Source organism: Pseudophryne corroboree, chromosome 7, assembly GCF_028390025.1.
Source record: "Pseudophryne corroboree isolate aPseCor3 chromosome 7, aPseCor3.hap2, whole genome shotgun sequence".
Lineage (NCBI taxonomy): Eukaryota > Metazoa > Chordata > Amphibia > Anura > Myobatrachidae > Pseudophryne > Pseudophryne corroboree.
This window is the reverse complement of record NC_086450.1, coordinates 378,896,274-378,909,834: the sequence shown is the minus strand read 5'-3', so window position 1 is coordinate 378,909,834 and position 13,561 is coordinate 378,896,274. Positions and strand designations below refer to the sequence as shown.

At 48.9% G+C, this 13,561-nt stretch overlaps 1 protein-coding gene across 1 annotated transcript in view; it reads right to left on the bottom strand.

Annotated features, from left to right (window-relative positions):
• Window positions 1-2,929: 2,929 nt before the first annotated feature.
• Window positions 2,930-13,561, bottom strand: part of LOC134945341 (cytochrome P450 2W1-like) — a 76,882-nt gene continuing 66,250 nt past the window's right edge. The window contains exon 9 of the mRNA XM_063934543.1: window positions 2,930-8,352. Coding sequence (XP_063790613.1) covers window positions 8,165-8,352 — 188 coding nt within the window. The 3' untranslated portion in view covers window positions 2,930-8,164. The remainder of the gene's footprint in view (window positions 8,353-13,561) is intronic.

Below are 13,561 nucleotides of genomic sequence, written 5' to 3'. Positions count from 1 at the left end.
AGATCCTGCAGTCTTCCCAGGCAGTCTGCACACACTAATCAGGCTAGCAGCCCTATTACCCACTTACACAGCTGAAACCCTGATTAACCCTCTGTGAGGACAAAGACCCAAACTGGGCCCAATGTCTGGAACTTGCCCTATCTCTCTTTCAGGGCCCTTATCCAGCTTTTCCAATAAACTGAAAAGGTTCTGACAAAACAAAACATTCTCCTAATACATGTAAGAAAAGAACCTGGGATAAACATACCTGCCCTCAAACACTATTCCAGTGTTCTTGTCACATTATATATATATATATATATATATATATATATATATATATGGACACTGTCACTCATTGAACTGAGGCAACCTAAGCGGAACCCCTAAATTCCCCCAATTGAGCCCAATTCACTAGATGGCTAGGCATGTCAAAGGGGTTAACAATCCCCTCATTTGATTACATCAGCAGCACTGCAGCAACCCTAACCTGGAGGACACAAGGACCCTAGGGATCCAAGCCGCAGCTCCTCAGAGTGGGAGAGCTGGGAGACAGTTGATTGGAAGCTGCTAGGCGGGATGGTGAGGGGGCGGAGTTGGCACTGTGTGTGGCTGAGGAGAGCTGCTGTGGAGAATCCTCTGTGATGTGATCAGAGACGGAGACCGGGCACTGCCGCCAGCGCGTACCTAGCTGACAGGAGCGTGGCTGAAGAGAAAACGCCAGGACGGAGGGAATAGCTGAGAGTCGCCAGCTACAGCTGTGACTAGCCAGGAGCCGACTGCCATGACAGGGGCAGAGCCGCACTGCTGAGGGAACCCTGAGCCATGCGCCAGAAGGCGGGAGTGGAGGTCCGCGGTGAGTGATTGACCGCACATTACAGATCCAGTTTAGTGAAGAGAGGGCCACAGTGTGAACGACCTGGTGCGCCCAATTAACGGTACAGGAACTATCCCGATAGAAATAGAGCACTGCACACAGGGACAGAGACGGTGCTGAATACTAGGGCTTACCTAGCTCTCTACTCCTCAAGGCAGTACTAGACTGTGGAAGAATAACAGGATTCCTAGTTACCGTGGTAATAAGGAGACTGGCATACAGCAGCACAGGTTGAGAGAGACTCACAGCATAGATTCCTTATTTACAGTGGAATATTGTAAGAAGAGGTTATACTAGGAACTGTATCTGCTAATCACCCTCCGCTTGCACTGTTGTTGAAGCTACCACATTACCCTTGTCATTTCTGCATGCTGACCATAGTTATACAGGGGATGGAGTTACTCTGTTAAACCTCATAAGGGCAGGTAAATTGACTTTAAGTGACTGAGATAGGAAGAATGTGGCAAATCTCAGATAAGTGTTAGATGCCAGGAGCGAGTACAGTGCCTAAATTCCTTGCCGCTTCTGAACGGCTCAATTATATCTACACCTGCATGCCAACACCCTTTATTTCCTTGCTAGCCTATGCTATTTGATCCCTGCTGGAAACTGCATGATATTACTACACTGGAATAGCCCATGTTGTTCACTTACTTACCACCATCTGACAACAACAGACTACACTTCTATATTGGCCTATGCATGCTTCTCTTTATGGAACTGTACTAGATGCTGCTTTCAACTGTGCTTAATCCTGCTAAGGAACTGTGCTATATATATTTATACATCTGGTACTTGCTATTGACTTTCAGTTACCAGCTTAACTGTGACCTCTGAGACTGTAAGTGGTAAAGTGCGTACACCTTACAGAGACTAAATGGACTCTTTTGCTACTTAGCTGTGAACTGAGTATTTGCCTTTAGTTAAAAGTAGATTAAAGAGATGGCGGCGGGTGATACTGCACTGTCTGCCTAAGTTAGGATATTATAGGTGACCAGTTAAGTTATAGGGTATAAGGAGGTATTATACCAATACACTGTGATTTTACATTTATGTTTTTGCCATTCCATTATACATTCTTGTTTTCTCTGTCTTTCACATGTGTGGAATTGTATTTGCCTTTAACTCATTAATTCCATAAGCTGTGACCTGCTGTTGCCGAATAATAAACCTTTATGTCACCGTCCTAACGTGTGGTGACCATTTTATTGGGTCCTCTGGGGTTGGGGTTCCTCGTCCCTCTGCCTAGGGTTCCAGCTGCGAGATCCAGTTGAAGAGGTGATCCCGGGCGAAGAATCCAGGTACGTCAACCGACACCAGCTCCTGCATAGACATCCCACCTTGGCTTACCTGTTACATATACTGTGTGTATGTGTGTATATATATATATATATATATATATATATACATACTGTATATATTGTACTGATGTTTAGCAAGAAGAGGTACTTATATTTGAAAAGAGCAGACAGGACTGTAGAGTATCGTTCTGTTTTCTGGAAGCCTTGCAAGCTGCTATTCGTGGTGGCAGGAGAGGGGGCATGGTCATAGTTGCCTACCCTCCCGTTTCAGCCATAAATCTCCTGATCCCCTGCTTTATAGATCAATTCTCCCGGATTCTTCAGATTCTGTCAGGGGTGACACTAAGGAGTTTCTTTGCAAGAACAGTGAGTTGCTGTAGTTGCTCAGGAATCACTGCTGATGGCTCTCATTACCCCCCTTGTGTATCCCCTCAGAGAGAGAGAGAGAGAGAGAGAGATAGCAGTACCTGATCACACAATCCTCTTAACTGTGCTGGTGTGCACTGACCCATAGCATGCCTCTGCTGCTGCTGCTGCTGGTGTAAGAATTGTTGTTAGTATAATCTTTCTGTAGTTAAACACATTCGTTTAATTAGAGCAGCTGGTATCTGTAATGATTTGGTTAATGCTGCAATGGAATGGAAAATAGCACAACCAATAAATATAGGTCGTGCCTACAAGATGCAGACAATCCAGTGTTCCCAATAAAAATAAAATCTACAACACCAAAATAATCGTTTACTTATATGTTTAGGGATGAATTCACACACGGTCAACTTGCATTTGGAATTTATTGCATACAGTAGGCATCACATTTACCATGCATATTGTGCTGAGTGAGAAGAAAAGAAATATCACAGCGAAAACATATTGCAAATAAGAAACCCTGTATTTCAGGCAGTAATGTTAGTATCAATACTTGCAAAACTTCCCAAAATATATTGTTACTAATGTTATATAGAAATATCTTGCAACAACAAGCATTTAAGCATAGGCACGCCTATTTGTGGAACTAGACACGCCCTTTGGGTAGAGTTTGACATGCCCCCATGGCGGCACGCCGCGCTTTGCACGGCACATGCTACTGTAATCTCCCTGATTTTAGTTTTCAAAAGTAGGCAAGTATGGGCATGGTAGATATTGAAAATATCCAAGAGGCGGGCACCTACAGATCGTGGGGATCCACCTGAGGGGCTGGAACGGGGAGCAGGTAACATGATGCTAGCACCTCTGGTGCAAGGGTCTCTCCATCTGTGCAGCCACCATGGAGCTGGTGAGTAGATCCCTTGAAGTCCCGTCACGGTCTAGCAGAGAAAAAGAAGTGGCGCTTGGACCAGAGGCACGGCAGAGTAAAGGAGTTGGCCACCGGTGAGGCAAGGTTAAGCCAGCCCAGCAGTGCACACTGCCGAGTGCCCACAGTTCCCATCAGCAATCCTGTGGATTTAAAAACACAGGAGAGCTCTGTTGAGCCATAGACAGCTCCAATTGTTACTGCAGCTGTCAATGTAGAGACGGAGGCAGAGCTGTCTCCATCTAAAAAATAATATTCGCCATCGGGGGGGTTTCCAGGTACTCAGAAACCCCCCCTGCATGCACTACTGCTGAGGGGTAGATGTATGAATCAGTGAAAACAGTGGCGAAGTGAGCCAGTGGAGAAGTTGCCCATGGCAACCAATCAGCTATTACCTATCATTTTAAATGTACTTGATAAATGTTACTTCACAGCTGGGTGGTTGCCATTGTCAACTTCTCCACTGACACCCTTCTTTACTGTTTTCACTGTTTCATACATCTACCCCTCCCAGGTCTCCCTCTCATCCAAGGCAACGTCAGCCAGCTGGGGGAGTGGCCAGGTTGGCTCACCACCTTACAGTTCATCCAGGGGGTGAGATACGGTACTTTAAAAAACACTCCATGTCCCTCACCAGAAGTGACAGGAGGAGAGCATCCTTTGACCACCAATAGAAGCACATGAGAGTAGATTTGTGGGAATGGCCAGCCTTTTCTAAAGCTGGGCATTGTTTAAAAACAGCAGTAGGAGCTGTAACTACCTTACTGCCATGCACAGGGTGATCCGGTCAAGTTGAAATACTGACGCCGGGATCCCAACACTACTCAGGGGGTTAGGAATAGGCTTCGGGTGGGGGGTTAATGTAGCCACCATCCTGGAGGGTCAGTTTATGCTGCAGGAAGGCGATGCATACCTCCCAACTGTCCCGATTTTTGCGGGACAGTCCCTTTTTTAGGGACTGTCCCACCCGCGGGCCGGGGATGAGGGCAGTTAGGAGGCTTCTGTCACTGCTGCTCTGCTTAGCAACGGAGACAGAGAGAGAGGGTCATGCCAGCAGCTCACAGAGTGCTGGGCATGGTTCCTCAGTAACGAACGTTCTCCTGCGAAGCCACAACACCTTTTACATAGGCCACACCCCTTTCGCTCTGTAGTGACTGGCGTCCTGTTCCTAAATATCACTGGGAAGATGGCGCTGGCCGTGGAGGAGGGACCCGCCTCTAGATCAAGTAAGGAAGGATGCGGGTGCCCTCCCTGCACGCCTCTGCCCCCCTGTGTTAAACGCCCTCCTCCCTTGTGGAGCATATGGCCCCGCAATTATTTTAGTAATATACTTGTATATTAAAAAGGATAGTAACACCCACTTTATTAAGCTCCGCCCCACCCCCTTTACCGGGGCCCAGCGTGGCTGTCTGTAATAGTGGGGCCCACAGGGGAAACTCCGGTGGGCTCCACTGGGACACAGTGCAGCAGCGTCTGAACGAGGGGGCGCTGGAGCTGCCCTGTAACAGACAGAGGAGATTGAGAAGGTATGTTTCTCTGGCAGACAGCTCTCCCTGTACAATGTGTGTGTGTCAGTGTGTCCCTGCACAATGTATGTATGTGTGTGTGTGTGTGTGTCATACTTACCTACACTCCCGGATTCTGCGGGAGACTCGCGGCTTCTCAGGTAGTCCCCCGCAGCCCCGGAAGAGTGGGCATTCCTCCCAAATTCTGCTCACTTCCTAGTGAAGTGGGCAGAACGGGGAGAATAATATGGCGAAATCACAGAACCGGTGGTGGCAACGGTGGAGCCTAATGACTCGATTATATGCTAATTGTGCCATTTTATCTCCACTCCAATGCAAATTCTGCCCAATCGCTGACTTTTCCCAGGGGGTAGGCGGGGCATAATGACACCATTAGTCAGTGTCAGTGTGGATCTGGTCCCTATACTGTGTGTGTGTGTGTCAGTGTGCATCTGTTCACTATACAGCAGGCATGTCCAAACTGTGGCCCTCCAGCTGTTGAGAAAGTACACATCCCAGCATGCCCTGCCACAGTTTTGCTGTCAGAGAATGCTAAAGCTGTGTCAGGGCATGCTGGGATGTGTAGTTTCTCAACAGCTGGAGGGCCGCAGTTTGGACATTACTGCTATACAGTGTGTGTGTGTGTCAGTGTGCATCAGGTCCCTATACAGTGTGTGTGTGTTTGTGACAGTGTGCATCTGGTTCCTATACAGTGTGTGTGTGTGTGTGTGTGTGTCAGTGTGCATCTGGTCCCTATATAGCGTGTGTGTCAGTGTGCTTCTGGTCCCCATACAGTGTGTGTGTCAGTGTGCTCATATACAATCTGTTTTTGTGTCAGTGTGCTCCTGGTCTGTGTGTGTCAGTGTTCCACTGGGACCTGCACCATATGTGTGTGTCATTGTGCCCCTATACAATATATGTAATGTGTATAGTGGCTCCTCTGTGATGTAACGTGTATAAGCCACTCTACTGTGGTGAAAGGTGTATAAGCGGCTCCTCTGTGGTGTAACGTGTATAAATGGCTCAACTGTGGTGTAACGTGTATAATCGGCTCCTCTGTGGTGTAACGTGTATAAACGTCTCTACTGTGGTGTAACGTGTATAAGCGGTTCCTCTATGGTGTAACGTGTATAAACAGCTCCTCTGTAGTGTAACGTCTATAAGCGGCTCCTCTGTGGTGTAACATGTATAAGCGGCTCCACTGTGGTGTAACGTGTATAAAGTATAAACGGCTCCTCTGGTGTAATATGTATAAGCAGCTCCTCTGTGGTGTAACATATATAAGCGGCTCCTCTGTGGTGTAACGTGTATAGGCGGCTCCACTGTGGTGTAACGTATATAAGTGGCTCTACTGTTGTATAATGTGTAAAAGCAGCTCTACTTGGGTGTAACGTGTATAAGCAGTTCCTCTGTGGTGTAATGTGTATAAGCGGCTCCTCTGTGGCGTAACGTGTATAAGTGGCTCCTCTGTGGTGTATCATGTATACTGTAAGTGGTTCCTCTGTGATGTAATGTGTATAAGCGGCTCTACTGTGGTGTAACGTGTATAAGCGGCTCTACTGGGTTTAACGTGTATAAGTGGCTCTACTGTGGTGTAACGTGTATAAACTGCTCTACTGCGGTGTAATGTATATAAGCGGCTCTATTGTGGTGTAACATGTATAAGCGGCTCCTCTGTGGTGTAACGTGTATAAGTGTCTCCTCAGTGGTGTAACGTGTATAAGTAACTACTCTGTGGTGTAACGTGTATAAGCAGTTCCTCTGGGGTGTAACATGTATAAGCGTCTCTACTGTGGTGTACTGTGCTGCAGTTTCCCTGTGGTCTCTACTGTGCGGTGTAATGTGAATTGATACTATTCTGTGGCCATGCCCCTTCCCCATTAAGCCATGCACCTATATATTTCACTAAGGGGCGCCAAAATATATATTCGCATACCAACATAATTAGGCTAGGGCTGGCCCTGAGTATTCCTTTATACTGCATGTAGTCGCCACTGGCCAAGCTGTTGGGAAAGGGCTTCAGGGCAACTGGAACCCCCTCCCCCCAGCATTTGCCTGTGCATGTTGCACCTGTATAACTCTATTCTATCGCACTGAGGGGTCTATTCATGAAGCAATGAAAAGTGTGGAGAAGTGAGCCAGTGGAGAAGTTGCCCATGGCAACTAATCAGCTGCTACGTATAATTTTTTAGAATGCATTTTATAAATGTTACCTCAACACTGATTGGTTACCATGGACAACTTCTCCACTGGTTCACTTTTCCACACTTTTCACTGCTTCATGAATAGACCCCTATGTGAATAATTTAGATCTTCATTGCTGTGTTTGCATAGGACCTTTAATATAAAGATGTTCCAAGTGGTTGGACTTGTTGATAGACATTATACTACAGTTACCACTACTTCAGACAGGCAAGTGTCTTGTGTGCCAGCTAAACATTACTTAAAATCAACCATGGCCACTTCCTTCATCAAAAGATCTGCATATAAAACATAATACTACATCTGTAAAAATTAAAATGAACATTGTCGGTAATGTAATTATTTTGCATTCTATTTTCTTTATTGCTCTTTTTCTCTTTTTCCACACGTTCTTCTTTGACTGTCAAGGTCAGAGCCTATACGTTTATTCACTTTGACACCCCCCCCCCTTCCCTGTCGCCGGACCTGCTCCTCGTAGGTCGCTCTGGGAGTCTGGGGTCTCAGGAGTACGGACAGAGGGAGGGGACGGAGCATGTGGGCGTTAAGCTGCAGTGCTGCCCAGCTATACGTTAGTATTATCAGCGAGAAAGGGAGCCGGGTCTTGGGCGCTCCCCTTCTCGGGCAGCGCTGCAGATAACTAGCGGCGATGATGGGCTGGCGGGTGGTAGTGTGGCATGGTTCGGCGGGTGCCTGCCAAGCACCTCTCGCCCATAGCTAGTTACGGCCCCGTAAAGTTTAAAAGAAATGGCTTAATTGTAGGACCCAAAAACGATGCTTTCAAATGAACAATCTTGACTTTGACACATATATGAAATTTGCTACAGCAAACAACGTAAAAGGCACAGTATGATGAACAGAAGCAGAACAAAGCAGTAATTACACAAGTATAAGCTTCATTAGTGCCCAGTGTTGGCAGTATGGAAACTATATGACATAACTCCCAGCAATTGGACTTCAAAAGCCCCAATGCTAAGTGCACACATCATCACCACAACATATCTGCCACTGTCTACTGCCGGGGAGTGGCGCAAACTTTGTAACTCTTCGGTCTCATGAGAAAGAACGAGTCTGCAGTGAGGTCTAGGTCATCCCTGTCCACTCCTGGTGGGGGTGTGAAGGTAAACTTTTGAAGCATGCCAGTGAAGAAGATAAATAGCTCCATCCTGGCCAGGCTCTCTCCAGCGCACACCCTACGCCCTGTATGGTAATAAATAGATATTATGAGAGCAGAGATGCATATACAAGGCTGTAAATAGCTAGTTTTAGCATACAGTGCATGTCTTTGGAGGCACTAGTCTATGGAGGCATTGGTTTAACTCCTTGTACAGGCAGTAGTGGATTTCCCACTAGTCACATGAGGCACATCCCTAGGGGTGGCACTTGCTGGGGGGGGGGGGGGGGCATGTGAGCCCTCCTAGGCCGATGGCAGGATGATTTTTTTATTGTCATTACATTTTTTTTTGTAACTGCTGAGGCAATGGTCAGTAAATTGTGGTGGTGGAGAAGGTGGGGCTGGTGTTGCATTGATTCTTGGTATATTTCTGTGTTGGATTGTTTTCTATTGAAGGTACTTTTGAGTTACTTCGATTGGTTGCTGCTAATACATTACAGGTTGAGTATCCCTTATCCAAAATGCTTGGGACCAGAAGTATTTTGGATATCGGATTTTTCCGTATTTTGGAATAATTGCATACCATAATGAGATATCATGGCGATGGGAACTATGTCTAAGCACAGAATGCATTTATGTTTCATATACACCTTATACACACAGCCTGAAGGTCATTTAATACAATATGTTTAATAATTTTGTGTATTAAACAAAGTTTGTGTACATTGAGCCATCAAAATACAATGGTTTCACTATCTCAGTCTTACTCAAAAAATTCCGTATTTTGGACTAATCCGTATTTTGGAATATTTGGATATGGGATACTCAATTTGTACTAATTTGCAAAACATTTTTAAACAGAAATAACTGCAGTGGAATTATGCCACTACTCTGTTACTTAGTTTAGCAACAATATTACTGGAAATTAAAATTATTGAGGTTACTAAAACTGTAGGAACAAAAAAAAAGTCCTAAATTATGAAAAAAATACAGATCCAAAACCAAAAACCATGAGGGCAGTTTTGACAAAACCAAAACACAAAGTTAATACAGATCTAAACCCAAAACATTGGAGTCAGTAGACTTGGCACACATCTCTAGTTTTGTCCTGTGTTTTGCTGGTGTTATAAAGAGGAAGAGCAATTTATCACACTCGTCATGTTGTTATTGTATACTACAGTACCACCATGCAGGCATGATCAGAAGTGTTTTGCCCCAGTGAAGGTACAATTCATCTCCAATCCTGGTAATGATAAGATAAGGAGAGTGCCTGGCTGGGCACGATATCTATATAAGAGTCTTGCCATTTTGTGATTGGTTGAAGAGGTCAATTGTTGCTAGGCAGATCAGAGTTTTGAGTGAGTGGTAATTGGTTAGGGCCAGCCTATCGGTGAGTGTAGGGGAGGTGTTTAGTGCATTAAGGGTAGAAACTTCCAGAGTTGCTTCCTCTTGTCGGCTGGAAGGATAAGTGCAGGCTGTGTTATTGCTGTCTCTCTCACTCCTTCTCCCCTTGAGATTTCTTTCTCTGATTTGTTCTCTATTCCTTCCTTTTCAGTATTCTTTATTCCCTATTTATTTATCTATCCCTTTCCTATCTACTTTCATTTTGTCTTTTTATAGTTTTGTACAGTTTAAAATTATTTGTTGCCCCCCCCTGCTGCTTTCTCTTGCCCCCCCCCCCACCTGCCATTTCAAATTGCCCAGCTAGTGTGTCCCCTGTCATGCCCAGGCCCAAGCGCTCTGCACCCCGTCCCCAGCGGCTGGCGAACTCGGCTCCCCCGCCAGGGGCTGTTCGCCTCCGCCGCCCTGCTGCCCTCCCTGCCAGGCCCGCTCTCAGCTCCGGAGCAGGAGACACGACGGCGCATGATCCGTCAGCGCCTCCCGTCTCCATGCAGACTGCAGCGCCCGGCGGCTCCGTGCGTCCCGCGGTCAGGGGGATTGATGCCTCGCAGCGGGGATTCGGCACCCCCGGCCGCGAGTGTACCTGTCCCTGCAGCCCTGGCCGGCCGCGTCTCTCCCGTGAACAGCGGGTATGGGACGGCGGTCACCGGTGCTGCTGCGGGCTGCATGCGCGGCGGGGATTTGGCACCCCCGGCCGCGCTGTTTTCAATTATAAGGGTGGGTGCGGACGCGGCTACCCCGGGGCATAGCGGGCCCCCCGCCCGGTGCTATTGTGGCCCCTAATGCACCCCTGGCTTCTGGTGGGCATCACAGGGCCCCGGTGGCCGGGGGTGTCAGCGGGCAGTTGAATAATCTAGCTGGGGGGAGTACTGTGCTCCAAGGGCAGGCTCCCCCCACGGCGGCCATTTTAGTGCCTGGCTGCAGCTCCCATGAACCTCAGCAGGCTGCTAGTGCTATGCTGAGTGGGGAGGGGCAGCCATCTGCTGGACACTTGGACGTACTGCGGGCCTTTTCTGTACAAGGCTCCGCAGCAGCCTCGGTGTCGGAGAACCACAAGTGCCAGCATGCCCGGACATAAATGGCCCACTGGCACCTGTAGTCCACCTGCAAAGAATAGTAATATTGTTCTTTACAGGTGGCCTACAGGTCCCAGCAAGCCTGCCCCAGCATGCTGGCACTTGGAGAACCACAAGTGCCAGCATGCCCGGACATAAAGGGCCCGCTGGCACCTGTAGTCCACCTGCAAAGAAAATATAAAAAAAAAACACTACACATTCTTTAAAAAAACCTTTATTAAACTGGGTCTTCACTTGGGCTTCCGGCGTCTTCACCTGGGGGGGCGCCACCTCTCCTGGGCTTCTGGCGTCTTCCTCCGGCGTCTTCACCTGGTGGGCGGCGGCTGCTAAGCTCTTTTGCATAGCCGCGGCCCATCCAGGACTTCCAGCGTCTTAACCTGGTGGGCGGCGGCTGCTAAGCTCTTTTGCATAGCCGCCGCCCATCCAGGACTTCCACAACGTCTTCGATCTTCAGGAGCTCTTCTCTGCTCCTCCTCCGCCGTCGGACTGACAGCCGCTGTTTCGCGCTGACTTATATAAGTCAGCGGGAGAGGGCGGGGCAATGACGCGGCGAGCCATGATTGGCTCGCGGCGGCCATCTTGAATTTCAAAAATTACGCTGAGGCGCCATTTTTGAAATGGGTACCGCTTCCGCTGCCAAACTCTGCACAGTGCACAATAAGCCTGAATGCCGCGTCCCGCCGCCGCCCGCATCTCCGCCGCCAGCACCTCCGCCGCCCGGCCCGCCGCATCCCGCACCTCCGCCGCCACCGACGCCCACACAGTGATTGACAGCGGATCCAGTGACGGATCCGCTGGCCAATCACTGTGGCCTCACTCACAGGGACGTGCTTTCATAGGTTGAAAGCACGTCCCTGTAGGAAAGCGGCACCTCTAATGGTGCCGCTTTCCCATGTTATTTCAATGGGCTTTTCCTGCCCATTGCTAGGCCCCGCCTGCGCCCGCCCCCGCCCCCATATCTTTTCCCAATCACTACGGGAGGCACCACGATCGGTGCCTCCCAAACTGATTAGGAACACTTTAATGATGAGCAAAATATTAAAGAAGATACTTATGTGTCATAAGTATCTTCTTTGTATTATTTTACTCATTAATGACAGGGGAGGCACTGCCTCCCCTGACTGCACGTCCCTGGTCCAGTCAGTCTGGTCCCCTGGGATGGGGCAAGCTTTCGGCCACCCCCCTAATGTTTCTTCTTTTGGGGGAGGGTTCCAGTCCACTTCCTTCCGCCGCCACCCTTCCATCAGTTTCCGTACTATCAACCGCCTTATCCCCCGGCGCAGCAGGGGCCCTACGGGTATCCTTGGCAGGGCGGTTTTGGGTCACTAAATGGTTGCTTTCCCAGCGCCTCCAGTTCAGGCGGTACCGTCCGTGCCGGGTGCACCGTTACCTTTAGGGGCCCCAGGCGGGGAAGCGCCGCGCCCCCTCCCTGGTTCATTGGTTGGTTTGGCTGACGTTCCTGGCAATTTAATACCGCTTGTTTCTATTCCCGAGGTTAGTGCAGACAGCTCTTCGGCCCCTCAGGCTGCTCCGATGCAGGACGGATCCGGGAGGCGCGGGGAAGCGGACCCATCTTCGGCAGGTACCAGTACTTAGTTTCCTGGTCTCTCGCAGGCGGCTGAGATGGCCGACAACCCTGGCCCTTCAGGTTCTGGTGAGCATGATGTTACGGATGATTCATCTGTTGTGTCATCATCTGAATCCTCTGGTAGCAGCGAGGGGTCTGATTCGCCCAAACGCCCGCGCAAGCTTGCGAAATTAGTGGCGCGCGAGGTCGCCAAGGTGGTGGGCAAGGATAAGGTGCCGAAAAAGGCGGCGGCTCATGACAAGCCGCCGTTGTTTTCGGAGATGGTGCGCTGCGCCAACACTGCTGTTACTCGGGGCTTACGGAAGAGGATGAAGGAGAAAATAGTTAAAGGGAAATTTGTCGACCCGTTCACCCTCACGGACGACATGAGGAAGGACTTCGAAAAGGCTAAGAAGGCGGGGGGTGCCGGGGAAAATGCTTTCTGGAGTTTTCATCACTGGTTGAGAGGTTTCTTAGTCTTTTCTGCTGTTTACCTGAAAACTCGCCCCGACGAACATCTGAATGTGGTGAAATACATGTTTTTGATTAACGAGGTGTTCTTAAAGTACAAAGGTTTCGTCTGGAAGGATTATGATGAGAAATTCCGTAAAAATGAGGATGGCAATCCGACGTTACCTTTGGGTTTTAAGGATGTCGAGGTTTGGATGGAGGTTTCCAACCAAGGGGGTAGTACGGTTGAGGGGCAGACCAAAAGGAAGTTTTCGGGGGGTAAGAATGTCCCCGGGACGGCAGCGAAGGGCAAGTGTTTCGCGTTTAACGACTCTAAATGCACTAGGGGTGCGGCCTGTCATTTTCGTCACTCCTGCCGCATCTGTGGAGCCAATCACCCTGCCAAGGATTGTAAGTCCGGAGGCGGGGTTAAGCAGGCCGACCAGGGTGCTGCCGGCGGCAGTGTGAAGTAAGGCACCCTCACCCATAGTTGTACCGGAGTTGGCTAAATGGTTGCACCGTTACCCCAAGATGGCGGAGGCTGAGTTTTTGTTAGCTGGTTTTTTTTGCGGTTTTCGTTTGCCCATTTCGGAATCAGTTTCTGTTGTGTCTCGCAGGAATTTGAAGTCGGCAAGGGAGTTTCCCCATGTGGTCAGGCAGAAGGTGGAGGCGGAGGTGAAGTTAGGTCGCATGTGCGGCCCTTTCACATGTGAGCCTCTGCCCGGGTTATGCATATCCCCCTTGGGGGTAGTTCCCAAGAAGGCACCGGGCAAATTCTGCTTGATCCAGCATTTGTCCTAC